The sequence below is a fragment of the Solea solea genome, chromosome 2, assembly GCF_958295425.1.
Source record: "Solea solea chromosome 2, fSolSol10.1, whole genome shotgun sequence".
NCBI lineage: Eukaryota > Metazoa > Chordata > Actinopteri > Pleuronectiformes > Soleidae > Solea > Solea solea.
Window position 1 is genome coordinate 23625523 of NC_081135.1, and position 20075 is coordinate 23645597.

At 38.1% G+C, this 20075-nt stretch overlaps 2 protein-coding genes across 4 annotated transcripts in view; one reads left to right on the forward strand and one right to left on the reverse strand.

Annotated features, from left to right (window-relative positions):
• Nucleotides 1-308: 308 nt before the first annotated feature.
• On the reverse strand, nucleotides 309-3044 carry LOC131455416 (cytochrome c-b). The gene is made up of 3 exons (XM_058623024.1): nucleotides 2887-3044; nucleotides 1007-1188; nucleotides 309-906 (listed from the first exon to the last, which is right to left on the reverse strand). The coding sequence occupies exons 2-3, from the start codon at nucleotides 1176-1178 to the stop codon at nucleotides 761-763; spliced, it is 318 nt and encodes a 105-aa protein (XP_058479007.1). The 5' UTR covers nucleotides 1179-1188; nucleotides 2887-3044; the 3' UTR covers nucleotides 309-760.
• Nucleotides 3045-9836: 6792 nt separating this feature from the next.
• The window catches only part of osbpl6 (oxysterol binding protein-like 6), a 33064-nt gene continuing 22825 nt past the window's right edge, over nucleotides 9837-20075 (forward strand). For 2 of the 3 annotated variants that reach the window (XM_058616077.1, XM_058616094.1), the window contains exons 1-2: nucleotides 9861-10128; nucleotides 18279-18531. In XM_058616077.1, the coding sequence (XP_058472060.1) occupies nucleotides 18388-18531 (144 nt within the window). In that variant the 5' untranslated portion in view covers nucleotides 9861-10128; nucleotides 18279-18387. Of the gene's footprint in view, nucleotides 10129-18278; nucleotides 18532-20075 lie in introns of all 3 variants that reach the window. The other variant, XM_058616085.1, reaches the window with a different exon arrangement.

Sequence of the window (20075 nt, forward strand, 5' to 3'; positions counted from 1 at the left end):
CATGTGGAGGATAAAGTGTCAGAAGATGGATGGACGGAGTTTTAAGTTACTTCATTATTTTAGAAAGAGAAGCTACAATTACACACAATAGAACACCACACCTGCTGTACTGCAGTGACTAATCATTAATATTTATCCATCCAAGAAAAACTGCTTGACAGCAACTTGAGGACTTGCTTTCACTCTGGGATGGATCATGTGACATTATTCATCTGTTCCACAACTCTACTGCATTAGTAATAAAAAAAAAAAAAGCCTGCCATGAACAATTATCATTCAATTCTGGAAAAAATGTCCAGTCAAGCAACTTTCAAAGTCAATGTTTAGTTTTATTCAACTTGCAAATTCAAGGGGGACATATTAAGACCAATGGTGTGTCATCAAATTAGGAACAGGGGAAACAAAATTAAGACATCTCGAATAAATCATGAAAATATAGAGACACTAAATACTAGATGACAGTCAGTTGGCAAATATAATACACAGCTTCTCGTTTCTACATTCAGAATGCACAGTATAGGGTCTGATAATTTAATGGTACAAAAAAGGCACCTGTTAAAACCAGGGAATAAAATTCCGTCAATCACAAAATTGGACCAGATATCAGAAACAAAAGCTGTGACAAAATGGCAACTTATGTCAACACCACTCAAGACTGCTTGTTGTTCTCAATTCTGAAAAAAAAAAAAAAAACAATCACAAGCCTCTTGAGCAGTTTGTCCAGATGCAAAAACTAGCAACGGTTAAGTGGAAGACTTCGTTAGGAGGTTGCAGACTTTAGATATGCTATGAGGTCAGTACGCTCATTCTTCTTTTTGATGCCAGCGAAGATCATCTTTGTTCCTGGAATGTATTTCTTGGGGTTCTCCAGATAAACCATCAGGGTGTCTTCACCCCAGACGATGCCTACAAATAAAGTGAACAAGGAGGAGAACCATGTTTTAGACTGGCAGCAGCATGATTTATAGAACTATGTGAACACACACACACACACACGAAAACTTACCCTTGCTTTTATTAGCATCAGTGTAGGAGAAACCTGGTGCTTGGCCTGTTTTGCGTCCAAACAAACCCCAAAGGTTAGGTCCAACCTTGTGCTTCCCATTTTCTTCCACTGTATGGCACTGGGCACACTTCTGGACAAATGCCTTTTTACCTTTCGCAATGTCTGCAGGCATGATTTGTGTTCTGGAGAAACACACAGGACAGCTCACTTTAATGACCTTAGAATGTATGAAGGGAAGGAGAGTACACTTCAAAATCATTTTTATACTATAATATCAAGCTCATACTGGTAACTATCTATAATCTAGATTATTTTTTTATTCTTAGTCTTATTGTCGATAATTTTCTATATGGTACTCTCCCAGGTTTGAAAATAATCAATGTTTATTATTACCTTTATCTTTACTGTCGTTGTTGCTGTGACACTAAATACCCCCATTGCGGCACTAATAAAAGGACTATCTTATCTTAAAAGCATTGTGCATCTTTGACACATGACTAGTGGAAAACTTAAATGTAACTTACAGATGAGTTTCATGACATAACTGATTATTAAACTGTATACTTCTGTGGCGTTAAAATCGTTCACATGTAAGATTAACAAAGACGATTACTTGTTTTTTCTGTTTTCTAAGTAATATTCTGGGTTATCATTACATGGACTATAGATAAGAAAATAAGCCTTGAGCTTCAGACTTTTCCTTTCTTTGCCTTGTTGTAACAATTGTCACTGCACTTAAGTACAAAATTCACATCTGTATCTGTACCATGTTATTTATATGTCTTGCAACATTTACTTTAACTCCACTACATTTCCTCTAACTATCTTTGTTACTCATAACGACCAAATAAAATCAGAAGCAGGGTTGGTAATGGTCTGTAATTATACAGCGCTATTTCCCTATCTATCTTAGTTACTTATTACTGCCAAATCAAATCAGAAGAGGAAGAGTTTCTAGTCTTGATGATCTGCTTTACACTACAGTCTTGCCATTGACCCATTCACACGCTTCAACATGGGGTCAAGTGTCTTGCTCAGGCACACAATTATAGACTTGCAGGGCCAGAAATTCAACCCACAGCCTTCCAGTTGAAAGACAACTCGCCCTACCACTGAGCCACCGCTGCTCAAGCCTCGCGCCTCCACTTTAATACTTAATTTAAAACATATGTACATTTTATATCAGAAAATTACTTTTGATACTTAAATACACTACATGTCAGTGACTTCAACTTCTACCAAAGTCACTTTCTGGTAGGATACTTCTTCTTTTACTCAAGTACCCCTTTTAGGCAATTAATACAAGACTGTTAGTCACATATTCACTGAAACTGATGTGTCTTTTATAAATTAACATCACAATTATGCGAGTCAAGTTGTTTTCATTTTAAAATGACAAAAAAACAACATGTATTCATTCGACCACTAGGGGGAGTTCAGTTCCATGTTGCACAACTGATCCATTGTTACAAAATGGTTTTAGGTAATCTCTCACATTGTACTGATAAGACAATGTAAACGGCACATTATCCATGTGTGTGATTGTTTTCAGATTTAGAGTTTAATGAAAATGTGGTCCGAGGTAAACTACATTTTTCACGGACCACTTATATCAGGTTAAATACAAATTATCGCAAGTCTGTGTAAAAAATTTAAGTTTAAGTTACATTAATATAAACCTTTGTGATGTGAGTGAAGTGGACGTAATTTCGTCGAGAACACGTGCCTCGTAAAACGCCGGAAACACCGGTACCGGCTTTTTTAGACCACGTTGCACACGAAAGGAACCGGCAAAATCCGGTTTAAGTCGCATTAAATACCGCAACACAAGTAACAACAACTAGAAGAAAGCGTAACTGTTATCCTAACAACACTCTTACCTTTTGTTCACACGTTTCTAACGGCCTTCTTCAGACTTGTGTGTCTCCTTCTCACTCGTGACTCGCGTACACGTCCTCCCTGTGAGTGAAGGTTACTTCTTTACTCCCATCATACGTCATCAGTCAGCTGACCTGTTTCATCACGTCCGTCACCGGGTGCAGTTGTGTAACTTAACTGCGCAATTTGTAACTTGAAACCGAAACAAGTGATCGATCAACTGCTTCTGTCAAACAACGTCACAGACACGTTTTTACACAGAATTGACCCAACACACCGCTTTGTTCAGTACATACAGAGCTTATCAAATAAACACATTAACAAACAAACAAAAAATAATTTCTATTTGTAATGCTAAAATATAATTATTATTGTTTGCCATGCATTTTCAAATGCACTGTTTTCCAAAAAAAAAGAAAAAAAATGTAAAACACTTTATTATTTATTTATTGAAATGTCAAATTATAGTTATTTACTTGCATTCCTGAACAGAATAATTTGTTGAATATTGTGTTTGATTAATCTCTGATTTCTCAGAGAAGCCCAGTGAGCCGGCTAACATTTGAATATAAAAAGGTGAATTTAGTTATTTGCCAAATATATAATTTAAAGAGTTCTAAAATATTTATGTTTTCTCATTTTTATGAGCACAATTTGAGATGATGTGTCTGATGTGTGAACTGTTTGTTTTACAACCTAAAGTTGTAAAAACAATTTAAAGAACTTACTGAGCAAATATCTAACCTTGGTTATCTGATTTTTAGCACAATTATTATATATCAACTGATGTTAAATATGATAACGTTTTTGGCCATATAGTCCCGCTTTAACTGATATTGTTAAGTTACAATTATTTGCATTTACTTTATATAACTGACCTAACTGTTCTTTGACTGTGAGTATATGCCTTACAAAAAGGTTCCTATATGGCTAAATGCATAATGTCTAGATTGTGTTACAATACCTAAATACTGTGTGATTGCATAAAATAAAAAGATGGTGTTGTGATTCTGAAGAATGATATTTAGCTATAATTGCATTCAGTATATAGGAAGGTTTTCATGCCCCAAAGATAAGATCTGACAGCAGTCAATAAAGAGGTAGGAAAAGTGCTGCAAGTAATATAAACAACAATGAACACAAAATAAAGGGTGTAGGTTAATGCCAGCATTGCTGCTGTCACCATCTTGGAATGATGGAAACCAGACTGACCAAGCAAAATGACATATTTCAACAAAACAAGCTCATATAAACTCTATGACATTTGTCCAGTGAAATCTGAGCTTCCTGCAAGGCCTTGACATTCTATATATTCAACATATTCAATCTTCTGTTTAGATTTTGTCATAACAGTGCACACAGGGTGTGGTAAAGTTTTATCTTTGATCAGAACGTACTGTAATCTGTTAGTTACAAAGTCCAGTATCGACAAAACTGGATGACCAACAAATTGTGTGTATACTGGACGTTCTGACCTAAAGATCACAGACAGTTCTCGTCTACAACATCTACTCCGACCATAACTTGCTCCCCACAGGACTGTGTCCTCTCACCTCTGCTTTTTGTCCTCTACAACGATGACCGAGGGTCCAAGGCTACGCTACACTGTCGCAGAGTGAAATGTGCTGATGAGAGTTGACGTGAGCAAGCCCACGGGCCATCTCTGCAGGAGTTAGTGGATTAGTGTGACAGCTGATCTTTGATGATATGAACATCAGCACAAGCTTCAGTCCACAAAGACATTCTGCTTGTTATTTTATCCGGTGCTGTAATGTAACCAAGTACAAATATTTTGTTACTGTACTGAGGTACAAAATTCACATATCTGTACTTTACTTTGTTATTTGTATTTCTAGCAACTTGTACTTTTACTCCACTATATTTTCCTATCTATCTTAGTAACTTATTACTACCAAATCAAATCAGAAGAGGAAGAGTTGTATTTATGGAGCACTTTTCTGGTCTTGATGATCTTTTATACCTATTCACACGCTGCAACATGGGGTAAGTGTCTTGCCCAAGGACACATACAGACTAGCAGAGCCAGGAATTGAACCCACAACCTTCCAGTTGATCTCAGCTACCATGGCTCAACCCTAACTCCTCACTTTTGTTAATACTTTTACCTGAGTAGTATTGTAAAAAAGTGACTTAAACTTCTACTAAAGTCATTTTCTGGTAAGATACTTGTACTTTTACTCAAGTATCCCTTTTAGGTACTTCATACAAGACTGCTTTTATCTAAAGCATCAGAACCTTTTCCAGAACATGCTCCATCAGTCTTCAGGACAGAAACGGTTTAGAGAACACTGCCCCAGTTCGTTCAAACAGTGTTGGACAACCTATACAGACTCTCTCCCGTCCAAATGTGATCGGTAAACACGAAGATTAGCAGACGCAGGCAGGTTTCTCTACGACCCGTCACATACTCTCTTTCATGTATTTGAGTGGTTCGCTCTCTGGCTGCTGGCTATGCTGTCCCAGGCTGCAGGACACAAATATCAACATTTGTTCTCAAGGCTGTTCAGCTCCTTAAAACATTTGGTGTTCTGAAGTTGATGGCTATTGGTGGTTATTATTAAAGTCTTGATTTAAAAAGTTTCAGCAGATATTATAGAGGAATGTTTTATCACTAACCCTGTAGAAGCCTCATCAAGACCCTGTAGATGGAATTTTACTTTATACTGTATCTTTAACCTTGTTGCATACTTTCACAAATTTATAGTCAAATGTTTCATACAGACATTCTCCTTCATGTTCTGCAATGGAGAGCCACTCAATGAAAATGACCAATCGTGAGCAGGGCTATTCTGGCACTGATGTCCTGTGGGACAGGTGAAAGCTTAAACTGGAGTATGTCCAAGTTTGGGATGCCCACTGTGAAATCTGATATCCAGCCCATTTTTGAGACAGAGAATATGGGTCTGCACTGACTACTTCTCAAGTTACTTTCCATGAGACCATCTCCATAAACTCTACAGCAGAGAAAACCCACGTTTCAAAGGTTTGATGACCCTAAAAACTCTGCAAAGCATGGAAATAAACAGATAGCGCTACAATTAAAAAATGTTGTTTTGTTACCAATGTATAATTTTAATCAGTTCTGGCAGAATCAGTTCTGAGATAAAAGATAAAAAGATAAAAGCTACCATGGTCACACTGATATTTTTGACGGCTATGATAGATAAAGGAATTGGAAGATGTGTACTGAAAATTATCTAGCAGGTGGATGGATGTGTCCATTTAGAAGCTGTACTTTAAGTTTTGGTGTAACAAGGTTTTTTGACCGTCATTAGGTTACGTTTTACTGTTGGACTAATGTTGGGAATATTTCTATGTGACGCTGATCCTCGAGAAGCTTGGATACATATAGATGGAAATGTAACTTGGATGTACGGCAAGTGGAAATAAATGTGCAAACCCTTCACACAACTCTGCCTCGCCTTCGTGATTGATGAATTACAACAGTACCTACGAGTCAAGCCAGTTGAATCCTACTATCCAGTGGCTTTGGAATGAAGTGTACTTTCGCCACTACATATAATATTGAATACATGATTTTGAAGAACGTGGTAAATGGTTTAATTTTAAAAGCCCAATCCGATGTCCACCAGTGAGATGTAGCCCACAGTTTAGGGAAGCCCTCTTGTTCAAGATCCCATGCCGCTAGAGCACCGAATGCTCATGTGCACTGAATCATCCCAGCATTGTTATATACAAGTACGGCAGCTAAATGTATTAATTTAAGGCTTTATACTGTACGCACCCACGTACCACCCACATTCCACTCAATCTCTAAGGCTGACATTCTTGTCGTCAAAGTGTATAACCTATAATTCTACCTGCTACGATAAGTGCAACAACTACAGCAACCTATAATTTGCAGATTTTTTAATTTGTGTTGTTAATGTATCACACTCTGTAAATCAAGTGTATACCATATGTGCATGCTGATTATGGTTAATCTCTATTTTCATCGTGCTAATGATGGTTAATGTGATACAAAGTCGATGCGGCTGCAGGGACTGGAATGACTTAAATAACTCTAAGGCTGGATGCTCTCCTCTCAAAGACGGTTTCTAAGGGTGTTATCATGGACCTTTACAAAGACAAAAATGCTGCTCTGTCTTTATAAATGTCTTGTTAATGTGGTTACTTTGTCTAGTGTTTATATTGTTTTGTCTGTTTTAAATCTAATACATTTTTTTCCCTCTCCCTCCCTGTGCCAGGCCACATTTATAAATAAGAATTTGTTCCTAATCTGTCCTGCCTGGTTAAATAAATGTTAAATAAATACAACAAAATAATAACAATAAAACAGCATCATGTCAAATACATGCTAATGTTGTATTTACGCATTGGATCTGACAGAGTGCTTGTTAGTCGGTCAGCGGTTGTGGGATGGATTGGTGAGAGCTGTTGCCAGGCAACCATTCAGGCTATTGTTACATGGCATAAGTAAAACAAGAAGTTGAAAGCAGCATCAAGCAGCTAAAACCCTCTGAAGTGGGTGATCTTTTTTTTTTTTTACAGACAACATTCCTTTTCAGTGTTTTGTGTTTCACTGTTAATGATTGAAACTAGTTTGTTTGCAGCAGCACTGCACCACGTCTGACATTAAATCCATGGAAAATGAAGTGCTAAGTTGTCAGAGGACCTATCATAGTCTGTGTGTAATTGAATTATTATTAAGTGTTGGCTTAGGCAAACCAAAATGATCTGGCACCAGATTTAAAAACTGTGAATATTTACCTGTTGTTGTTGTTGTGTGGTTGTAACTTATAAATCTAATAATCTAAGTTTTTGATTGTTGGCAAGATCATTCCTATCTTTATTTCCCCCTGAGCAGTAAAACAGTAGAATCCAAAACCTATAGACCATTTTAAAGAAGCAACTGAAAACTTTCTGCCTACTGTATACTTGGTACTGCTGTTAAAAGATATATCCAGTACCTTATTGTTCCCTGTTTGCAGCAGCAGTCACTGTTGCCAGTCAGTGCACACACTGTCAATAACAACATGACATCACGTCATAACATTCACATTTTATTCACATCTACCTTGAACTTTGCTCTGTGTCAACCGGACATTCTCATTATTGTTGAGCTTAAAAACTGCTTGTGGAATAAAAACATTTCTCCTCTGAAACACAGCAGCATTAGTGTGCCTTAAGGACACAGGTATTTTTCCTCAAGAGCTTGTGTTGTGTCATAATAAGAAACCCTGTGGAAAACATGGGGTTAGCTATACTATTCACTGTTTTGGATACAGAATAACGCAGTTCCCCTTTGTGTCGTAAATGAAGTCAAGGTTCATAGAGGCCAGTAAGAATGCAGGTTGTAAAGTTTTTCTGTTGCCATAACACTGCGCAAATAGTTTCAAAATTAATCTATTTTAACATTGATTTCAAATAAGGTTTTTTTTTTTATTAATCTCAGGTTTGAGAGGTGAAATAGGATTATTTTCTCTTGCATAAATTCAAGATATACTTACTCTAGTTTCACATGGATGAAGGAGAACCCACATTGTAACCTTAAGAGGTGATCAACACACACACACACGCATACATAAAAAAGTATAATGACGCTATCCATGGCACCATCTATTATTTTATCTTGGGGACCAGCCATTGTCAGGGATTGGCTTGGGACCCACAGCTGACTCCTGAGAGAATTTTCTGGGTCGCCAATTCATTTTTTCCAGCCTTTTAATTAAGATGTATTGAATAACACATGCATGATATGAATTTGTGATTTATTTATTAGATATCTAACATATATTTCGTGGAAGTAGTAAAACAGTCCGAAATGTTACATTACATTATGTTACAAACATTTGTTCTTGTTACCGTTTATATTGTGTAAACTGACCAATACTGACCATGCTTGGTCTTATTCTGTTTTAGTATTATCTTAGTATGTTCTTTGTATTTTGTTAACACTAAATCTATCTTTTCACATTTGAAATCGTTACTATTTCTACAGTATGTGCACAGTGTGTGTAATAATTCCCTTATTTTTTTTAAAATGAACTCCTCTTTGTACACTTAATTACTCGGTACATCTTGTTCATAGTATCATATATATATATATATATATATAATAACAAATGAGAACTACAGTATATATATATATATATATATATATATATATTGATTGGATTATTTTGTGACTTTTGGGAAGTTGAATATGCCAGGCAACAAGTCGAGACTGTCACTCTCGACGGAATATTATGGACACATGTACAGACACACATGGAGTCTGATTTGACTGTCTAGAGCTAGACTATATCTCTGAGTGCTACCTGATGCTGAAACATGTTTTCTTTGTCAAATGTCAAGAGAGAAAAAATAAAAAATAATTATGAAATGTATGATGATAATGGGGGTGGGACTAGATAAGCTTTTGCTTCTCCCGCTTTCCCTTTCGGTTATGTGTATTGTGTGAACTGCACTGTTGTGTGATGAGTGATCTAAATGTCATGACCGAAATAAACATATAAATAAATAAATAAATATGTGAACAATGCCAAAGACAGTGTTTATCTTTAGACATTTTCTCTTATTATGTTAAGTGGTTTTTAGTGGGTTGTTGTTGTTGTTTGTTTAACTGACACCAGGCTCTTAACTTCTAGATAGCAAATGAACAAAAAAACTATTGTTCAGAGTATTAACAGAGAGTGACATGCTTCAAAACAAATCTTTAAAGTATAAGATAGGGACAGTTAGGGATGAGTCATGGGCTTCTCAGGCATTTATACCTGTTTTGTCTACTCTTGCAACAGTTTCGATGCCCATGCCTCTGCAGGTGTGGCAATCCAGTGTTGTCTACCCCCGCTTGAATTTTGGCAACTCCGAATCCGAAGGTTGTACGACTCCGTTGCCTTGTTTTATGCTCAGCCAGTGTCCGCCGGAGTCAAATCCATTCCGGGGATTTCTTCCCGCTCAAAGCCGATCTTGCTGCAGGGAGGAGCGAGTGGAGTGCAGCTGAGCTGAGCAGAGCATCATCACAGCCCGCATTCAAGGTAACAGCAGAACACAGCACTTTTTTGACTTTCCACACTGTTCCAGCCTCCGTCCAGCACAAGACTTTAACAAGAAGGAGCAGACATTTTGGATGTGGGTGTCTATTGAAGCCGCTGGTTTACTGTGAGCAGCTGGGAATCTCTGCCCAGTCAAGGGAGACCCCCCTCAATTGTTTCCTGCGCCAATAACTGTAAAGAGATGGTCGTTACTCCGCAGCTGTGGTAAGAAAATAAGCCTTTACCTCTCTTTTTTCAGCGACACTGCTGCTTATACACAGGAAACGACCCGGTTATTACAGTTACACGTTAAAATGAAGGGGCGGGAGAGCCTCTTTAATATTCATCCGCTCACACACGGAAACCCCAGCATCTCGTCCCCAGCTATTGACGTCCAGTCACCGACGAGCAGCACAGACGTGAGCACCTTGCCACTTATCTCAAACACAGGAATGATGATGTGTCCTATATGAACCATATCACAGTAACAACAGGGACGTGACACTCATATGAGGCTCATATAGGACCCTCCTCTCCCCCCTCCCCTTCAACAAAAACATGGAGGCTGTAGTGGGGTGACGATGAAACATCCAGGCAGCCCAACTCTCTAACTGACTCTGGGCACACAATGCGTCATTTTGACCTTTTTTCCGAAGTGATAAATGCCTGAAAAGCCCACGACTCATCTATAACTGTCCCTTTCATATGATTTTGAAGCACGTCACTCTTTGTTAATACTCTGAATATACAATATACAGTAGGTTTTTTTGTTTGGAAGTGAAGAGCCTAGCATCAGTTAAGATTAATGGGACAAGTGTACAACATCCCCCCCCCCCCCCCCCCCCCCCACACACACACACACACACATACACACTAAAAACCTCTTAGCATAGAGAGAAAATGTCTAAAGAGAAACTCTGTGTTTGAAATTCACAATAATGATTGTCCTTAAATTATGAAGCTGATAAAGTGTAAAGTGTAATGTTTCTGTCTAAAGGCATCCAAGGCTTTACATGTAGGAATTGTAAACATCCTGAATTAGTACATGGCTGTCTTAAAAGTTAAAAAATACTTAATGGCCTTCCACCAAAGACTGATATTTATTGTAAATTTTGAATAGTCAGGCTCACAATGCAGCACTCTCCTTTTTTATTATGAACTCTATATTGTCTTGTCAGAATAGAATACCGTTAGGGACATGGCACTGATGTAGGACCCTCCTCTCCCATCTACTCTTTAACAAAACATGGATGCTGTAGCTGCCTGCATGTTTTTCTCTCTGAACTGACTTTGAATACTTGACATTATGACCTTTTTACCTCAGCTTCACGGTTTCCTCCCACAGTCCCACTGGATTGACCTGCCATTGTGTGTAAGAGGAATATTAATGAGAATGTTCTCTCCACTCTGTAGTCCTCTCATTGCGCTGTCGGTGAGAGACAGTTGACCAACTTCTGTTGAGCCACTCACAAAGATTTGCTCCACAACAACACTCAGTCTGGTTTTTCAAACTGAAGGTCAGCCTGTGACTTTGCAGCTGTTTTAAAAACGACACAGATTTCACATACATTTAAGACGAGTTGTAGGGATGAGCCAATATAATACTCTGTATCGTTGACTAGGGATGGGAATCGGTATCGGTCATCTGGTCAAAATCACTGGATCACTGGAAAATCCAATAGAATCCAAATCCAATACTATATATGCTTCACTATGCACAGACTGTAAACAAAATAATCAGCAAAAGCATTTTAGCTGAGTCATGTTTGGGCTGTTTATTATTTTGGGAGAACAATATTTGTTACACAGTGGGGGAATTGTGTCTTTGAAATGTCTCTAGAAATGGCTTTATAGTTCATAATGGTCTAAAATGACTGTATCAGACTTATATTGGTATTATTGGTATCAGACACAAAAAAGTGATATTGTCCCATCCCTATTGGTGACAGACTGGCCAGAAATACTGTACAGGATATTGGAAAATGAGCAAAATCAGAAACGATCCATAAATCTTTAATATCATGTAAATGCTTGACTAAGCTCAGGCCACATCACATTAGTCCGTTTGTTTTTTGTTTTAAAATACATATAATTGTCCGGATTAGGGTTTTTTCCATGGCTGATGCCAATGTCAATTTTTAGAAATCAGGGCAGATGATGGCCGATCTGACTTTTCAGTCTTAATTTTTTTTGTCTGCACTGCATTGCTATTACTCTATATACTATAGATTATATATGATATGTGGATGAAAAAATAATATTTTAGTGACATAAGAACATTTATCAAGCCTGTGACAAACGATATTTTGTTAATCGTAATAATTGGCTGATTAATGAATAGTAATCGTCCAAAGCTGACGATTAAAAAGCCTACTGAAGAACAACAAAGCAGAAGCCAACATCACCATGATGCTCATAATACTGTTTATGAGCTTCCTTCCGTCCTTCCTTCCTTTATTAATGTTAAAACTGAGGAGGAACCACTCATTAACTATACTGACAGAATCAATAAGCAATATGTGGCTCTAAGGACAACCACTCATCTGTAACTGTCTCTTTCATTTGCTTTAGAAGTTTGTATTTAAGAATCACCAGCTAGTGACTCTCTGTTATTATTGGATGATTTGCTTTCACAGGAGTAAATAGTCTGATGTCATTTGAAATTCACAGATGAGAGTGTATAACATAAAAGCACTAAATGAGCCAAACATCTAAAGGTAAACTTGTTGTTTCGGTCAGAAACACAATATATAGTGTAACGTTTAAAAAAAGGTTGACACCAAGTTGTGACTGGATCAGGACAACAATTCAGTATCAAGTTTCAGTTCCTGACAGTTTTTTGGTTTTTTTAATGTGGGCACAAATATGTTCCTCTGTGATACCCAGCTCTACCTAGATGATGTAATGTTTGCAGTGCAGGCTGAACTGGCTCTGTCCAGTTGGTGTTGTTTAAAAAGAAGAAAGGACAAACCTATTTTCAAGAGATGCGCTTACTGCCTCCAGATGTCATGCAAGATTGACTTGATGCATTTAGCCTGCCATGGTATACCCAGGTAAATGGTGAAAACAGCACTGTGCTGATCGATATGCATTATTAGTCGGTTGTAAATTCAGACAATGGCTGTCCTCGAAGTCCCTGTAATATAATCTTGGGACATGAGTCTGCTTTTGTTTGCCCACTTTAATTATGCAACAGAGAGGGGAGATCAGCAAACTTAGTACACTGTACACTGCCGGTCAATAATGTGTTATCGTGGGTGGTTATGGATGTGGTGACAACATAAGTATCAACGTCTTTCCCCTCATTTTAAAGCAGAGGTGCCATAACTCTTCACGGTGTTCTGTCTGTGATGCAGCTATTTACATTTTTGTAATTTAATGTGCACTAAGAACAGCCTACAGTCACAGGAAATTATCCAGGATAAACTGGTGCCACAGTCTGGGGATGCAGCCAATAATACATCTACATATACAATGTGATCAGTGAATCATTATTGATCTCTTGAAAATTAGACTTTTTACTTGTCACCTCCACTAAAGCCAGAGGTGATATTTACAAATGGTCCTGGAACCTGTATTCATTTAGCATCTTGTTCAAAGACTTTTTATCGGAGCAGACAACTGTTGTTACAGGCGAACAAGCCTGAAGCTTTTGGTTTCCACAAAGCCACAGGACTGGAAATTCATGGTGGTCTTTAGTCATGAAAGCAGAATAATTCACCAAATTCTTTGCATAATAACAAACACAGTAACTGTAATTGGAACTGTATTGCATGCGATACATTTCTCATGAATTGACCATCATTTACTGTGAACCTGTGAACCATCAAAGACTTAAGTATCAATCATTCAGCTCCATCAGGTGTCAGTAAAGACAGGCTCTTTTACAAATTACAAAAAACTATTGTTTTTTTAATATTACCACTACAACAAAATAAAATAAGCAATCACATGTAACAATAATGAGCTGCATTTTTGTTTAAGTTATATTATTAAGAACATATTGGGCACATATGGTGCCAGTGTCTATAAATTAAGCCCTTGTATCCAGTTAATGACCCACTTATTAGATCAATTTACTCAACTTTAGTCTCCAGAGTTTAATCAACACTGTACAGTATGATGATTTGACTTTGGATCTCAATAATGAACAGTAGGTGGCTCATGTCAGAGGTCAAGTCATCTCTCACTACTAAATGACGTTGCTTTTGGAGCATGTAATGAGACACAGTTGTTTCATGTGCGTGGGTGCATTTTGGGGAAGCAGAAGTGAAAGTGCTTTCTTGCCTATCTAGACATTTCACGGAGTTGGAGCTTCACAACTGTTGACTTTGTTGTGTGTTACACATCGTGATAAAGAGGCATGTGGCAGTAATGCACTTTTTTAATATATAAGTTATTTTGATTTGCAGACCATCAACTGTCCATCAGCATTTAGGTTTAATCTGTATTCTGAATGTGGGAGATATACAGTAAGTTCTTTTTAAAAAGCTTCATGACTTAATTGGGATAAAATCATATTTTTATGATGGATTGTTTGATTCTGGATTCTTGTGTTAGCTGGTGAATGAGTAGTCTCATTCCATATATTCCTGAATCTCACTGTAGCAGTGAACGTGAACTTTGCTCGTCTGGTGGCATTTTGCTCTAAATTGAGGCAGTAAAAGAATGTCGCCAGAAGGGTCCTTTTGCTCAGACTGTTACATACTAGTGTCATTGTAGCCTCTTGCAACTGAAGGCTCGTCTTTGTGCGGAAGTCTGTTGAAACACTGCAGCCACAGTCCATTGTATGAACCATAGACTTTCACAAAATGCGTGCATGAAACTTGTACAAGTTACAACTTAAGTCATTGAAGAGCTAGACAATCATTTTACCGACTGTGTTTTGTATATATTTTAAATAATCAAATGTAAAGAAAAAAACGCACAAATCCAGATTTAAAAATATAGCTCCTCCTTAAAAGTAGTGAAACACCTGGCTCATCTTCTCCCTGGAACATTTTTACAGTACATTTATTCTTTGGTGTGGTACTAAATTTGGCCTATTGTAACAGAATGGACTCAGACTTGACTGCAGTGAGACAGCATGTTTAATTCACACACATGCTAAAAATATTTACCAACCACAACTTGCAAAAAAATAGCACAGTGTTTGGTTTGACACTGTTCCAGAAGTGTCACTCTAGCATGTGCATGGCTGCATCCCCCTGCTTATGAAGAACCATAATCATGGTGACTGGATTTAGAAGATTATGCTCATGACTAATCAAGTCCTTGATAAATGTTCCTCTACATGGCAACTGGCTTCGGAAGGAGCTGCTCTTTGTCTGTTTGTCACCACATGCTGTAGGTCTGTAACGTTTTAGCAAGCTGGAATTTTAATGTACTTACAAACTGAAAAAGCATGGTATTATCTACAGCGTTATGACAGTTGTTCTTCTCCTGTCAGCATGAGCTATCAATAATTGTTCAGCTTTATCAGCAACAGAAACGGTTTGGATTTATGTAGGTCACATATTCAATAATGCAGTTATTCTGTTCGTTTTGCAAAGGTAATTTAAACAGCAACTCTATGTGTTTTTGGTATTTCCATGTTTTGACAGTTGACAGATTTGAGCTGAGAACTACAGTGTAGCCTGAATACACAGTCAGATGAACAGTGCATTAAAACAGTCAGGTTTACATAGAAAGTGCTCTTCATGTGTGCTTCCTTATTAGGTCAAGGAGAGTGACTCCATTAAATAGGCTAAGTGGCATACACTATCATACAGTGGCTTAGATCCTAGATGGCTTAAGACAGGGTGGGGATGATGACGTTGTCATAGTATCTGAATTACAGATGGTAGTGTGTGTGAGTATACTGCAGCGTTGCATGTCAGGGTGCCTCGTCATGGTGCTACAAGGAATACTTTTCTCGTTTTATCGTTCTAGCGATTTATTAATAGAGCCTGACACATTTGTCAGCTGGCTGTTGTATGCACTGATATGACAACATTTATTTTACAGAAGAAACAATGCTTCTTTTCATGATTGTGTTGTTATATAGAGGCCCAGAAAATGTCAACAACCCAGAAAATGTCCACATTTAAGAAGATGAGAGATCAGAATACTTGTTTTAATTATTTAAGAAAAATACCGATTAATGAATTATAATTAACAACTAATAATAATCAAGTAGTTATTGCAGCCCTGTGTTTTTTTAAAGTGTTTTTAAGTATACATTTAATGTGGAAAAAAAAAAAATACTTCGAACAAACTAGAAACAAGAAGTACAACAAAGTAGGTTGTACTTCTTGTTTTTAGTTTTTTGTTTATGGTTAAATATCTTTGTGATTAAGTTTTGATTCACAGTCACCACTATTTTCTTTTTTAATCAGCTGATATATCTGTATAAGAAATTTTCTCTACCTAATATCAGACAGTAAAAAAATCTATATCAATAGAAAGGTTTCATCTAAACTCCTAGAGCCGAGTCTAAGGTAATGATACCAAAGTGCTTTCCTGAGCTAGCATTTAGTCATATTTGGTTTAATATCACAAAAAACCCTCTCAACAGAGCAGCTGTTTTGTATTTCTGCTTGAAATGATTACTTACTGAACAGCAATGACACAGAGACCAAAAATAGTTTTACCGTCCACCAGTGCAACCAGTTTTTTCCCCATTTTCATTTATTGTGGAACTGCTCTTTTTCCGGAGTTAATTAGACTGTTTTGCCCCGAGGGAAATGAATGAATGACCAATGGATGTTTGTTTCTGCAGTATTACTCATATCCGTCTCTCAGCTTGTGTCCACTAAAATATCTCATATCTCAGTTTGTGAATTGAACAGGGTTTTGTTTTGTTTTTGAGCAGTTTGTTTTTCGCGTCTTGCATTTGATGTATGTTTCATCAGTGCTGGAAGCTCCTGAGAGTTCACACAGTTATACTGACAGCAACACTGCAGGAAGTGTTACGGGTGTCAGCATGGTGCAACTCCTCGTCACTACTTACACATAGACATTAAATGCCGGACATTAAATGCTCTTTACTAGACATTTATAGAATAGCTCTGCTACTAGATTCTCATGTTTATTGAGTTGGTTGCTTAGGTTGAACTAGTTTGTAAGATTGTTCAGAGCTGTAGATGGTTTCTACTTTCTAGTATTGATTTGGTACCCTCACTGTGATTACTGTCATTATCTTAGGTGGTTGAGGATTTATTTCTGTGGGAGGCAGTGACAACAGCCATGAATGAATGAACATTGTGATCCACCACATATCCTAATTGTAAACACAGTTCAGTTCCTTGATGGACAAAGATATACTGATTTCCTTTTAAAGTAAGGGATGGATGAGGTTAGAATCCCAGGTCAGTGTAGGTTTAGGTTAGAGCTGAATGATGGGCACAAAATAAGCAACATTTTTTCAGATGAACCACTTATCATGTCATTAAATTCTCAAGAAAACCTGTGAAAAAAAACATCAGTATTCTTTTCAGTTTTTCAAAGGGGTCAGTTTCCTATTGAAGGGACTACAGTGCAGCTAAACCATTTGGTTTTACTGTGTTATCCCGTGTAATCATGTATTATTCACGTTACCGTCAGTCAATGAAATAGATAGTAAAGTGAGTCTCTGGGTTCTGAATTGTCAAAACGGAATAAAACAACATTTTGAATTAGAAAAAATACTTAACCGATTAAATGAGGGAAAATAATCAATTCAGTATATTAATCAATAATCACAATAATTGTTCAGTTTGGTTTTAAAGTCACTTTGTATTCAGGAATTTTGCATGAAACGCTGTGAGCATCTGTGAATATATTGATCCTGAGGATACTTCTAAAAGCACACAGTCATTCCAAAAATTTGATTAATTAGCTTTGATCAGTAGCAGTGGGGGCCACACGGTGGTGTAGTGGTTAGCACTCTCGCCTTGCAGCGAGAAGACCCGGGTTCGAGCCCCGGTTGGAACAAGGGCCTTTCTGCATGGAGTTTGCATGTTCTCCCCGTGTGTGCGTGGGTTCTCTCCGGGTACTCCGGCTTCCTCCCACAGTCCAAAAACATGCAATGTGGGGATAGGTAAATTGAACACTCTAAATTGACCATAGGAGTGAGTGTGAGAGTGAATGGTTGTTTGTCTCTATCTGTGTGTGGCCCTGCGATGGACTGGCGAACTGTCCAGGGTGTACCCCGCCCGATGTAGCTGAGATTGGCACAGCACCCCCCGCGACCCTCTGGCAGAGGATAAAGCGGTAGATGATGACTGACTGACTGACAGTAGCAGTGGTGCCCACTGTCTGGTTGGCATAACAAACCAAACTGCAATACAAGGCTATGAGGAAGGCTAAGTAACAAGTGTGTGTCATGGAGTAAATTTCTGACCTTTGTTTTTCAGATGAACAGCGAACAGTGAGTGTGAAGACGTGTCAGAGGATGCTTCTGATCTGCAGGGCCCAGTGCTGAGGGAGGTCCACAGAGACAGAGACAACTGGCCAGTGCCCACAATGTCTTACCACCAACACTATCAGCGAGGCCCCCATGGCCGGACCATGAGCTCTGAGGAGCGGTGCACCATGGCAGTCAAGACCGCCACACCTGTTCACAAGAGCGCCTCCTCCTCTTCTTCATCCCAGCGCGACAGCCGGCAGGTACTTTTCAGGCCACAGGAGGGGAAAAATCATATCATGTTCATTTGGATGAAAGTAGCTCGTTTGAGGTAACACAGGTAGGAAGTGGAAGTTATTTTCAGCTGCTGCAGTCACTGGGGCATGCAGCCGGCAAAAAACAGGCAGATAGAAAATAAATCATGTAAATAGTCAATGTGTGAAAGAAAAAACGCAGCAGTATCTAGGTGCTGATGAGAACACGGGGTACACAGGCTCTGAGACTCAGAGACTTTGTGTCATAATAGGCTCCCCTGCATAAAAAAAAAAACAGTAGAGTCAAATCTATTCTCAACACCCCTTCCTGATGGTCAAGAAAATAGAATGGTGGTGTTTTGAATAAAAAAAAAAAAGCAATTTGTTTTATTGCTTAAGTTAAAACCAAAGAGTTGTCAATAAAGTTCTGGTAACTGATGTCACACATTCCTGTCATGCAACAGTCAAAATCAAATTAATACCATTTTGGCAGGAAGCTGTGCTGTTCAAATCCATAGGTGTATATATACCAGAAAACTAATTTAGCAGGCAATATGCCAGGCATTTTTACTGTTTGGTGGCTGTATTCATAAACGTGAAGATGGTGGATGGCTGTTGTGCCCCAGGCACAAAGGGGAGAACATTTTATCAGACTCCAATTAGATCCTAAGAGGCAGCAGGGGTAGATCACTGCCATAAAACGTGGTTGAAATGAACAAAGAAGATAGAGCGATTAACCTACAGGCATCAGATTTTGCTTGTGAACATTTATGTACCTTCATTTTGGCATACTGCAGGTATAGATTAATGTCCACTCCAGCTATTTCCGTAAAAAGCACCCTGGGTGCAATATGACAGTCAGTTATATTATATTCTACCAATATATTGCTCCATCACCGTGGGTTGTGCCTGATGACCTCAGCCCTGGCACCATTCATTTTTGCAGAAGCTTATTCTGCCAAAAGGACGGCGAACAAACTGATGTCTGGAGCTCTGTTAAAAAGACATTTCATACTGAAAGTAAATAAAGAACCACTAACTGTGGTTGTCATTTATTTTAAAATATGTTGAAGAACTTAGCTCCTTTTCTTAATTTTACTTTAAATGGAAGAAATAATCTCAGTTATCTCTCAATGTGTAGGACAGCACAAGTCTAGATTCTGACATGACAGAAATCCACCTAATCATCTGATAGCTTCATTGTTTATCATCCATTACCCTAAAACTGAATGTCAGACAGTGGTGACAACCAAACAAGCAAAAGTTTGCAGATAAATTCAGACATATCTGTCTCGTCAGATAATGGCTAATGATTAAGTTGACTCCCGGCGAATGGTCAATTCAAAGAAAAAAACAAACAAACTATCAACCAGAAAAGACCTTAACAACTGATTAGGTGATTAATCACCTGAGTGAAAGCAGTGCAGACTCATAGTAAATAGTGGCATTGGGTAAATACTGAGATGCGTTCACAGGACAGTTTGTTTAGTCCTCTGCAGTGAGCCATCTGAAGCCCCCAGCCCTCCATACCTCACTGAGCTGCTGTGTCACTG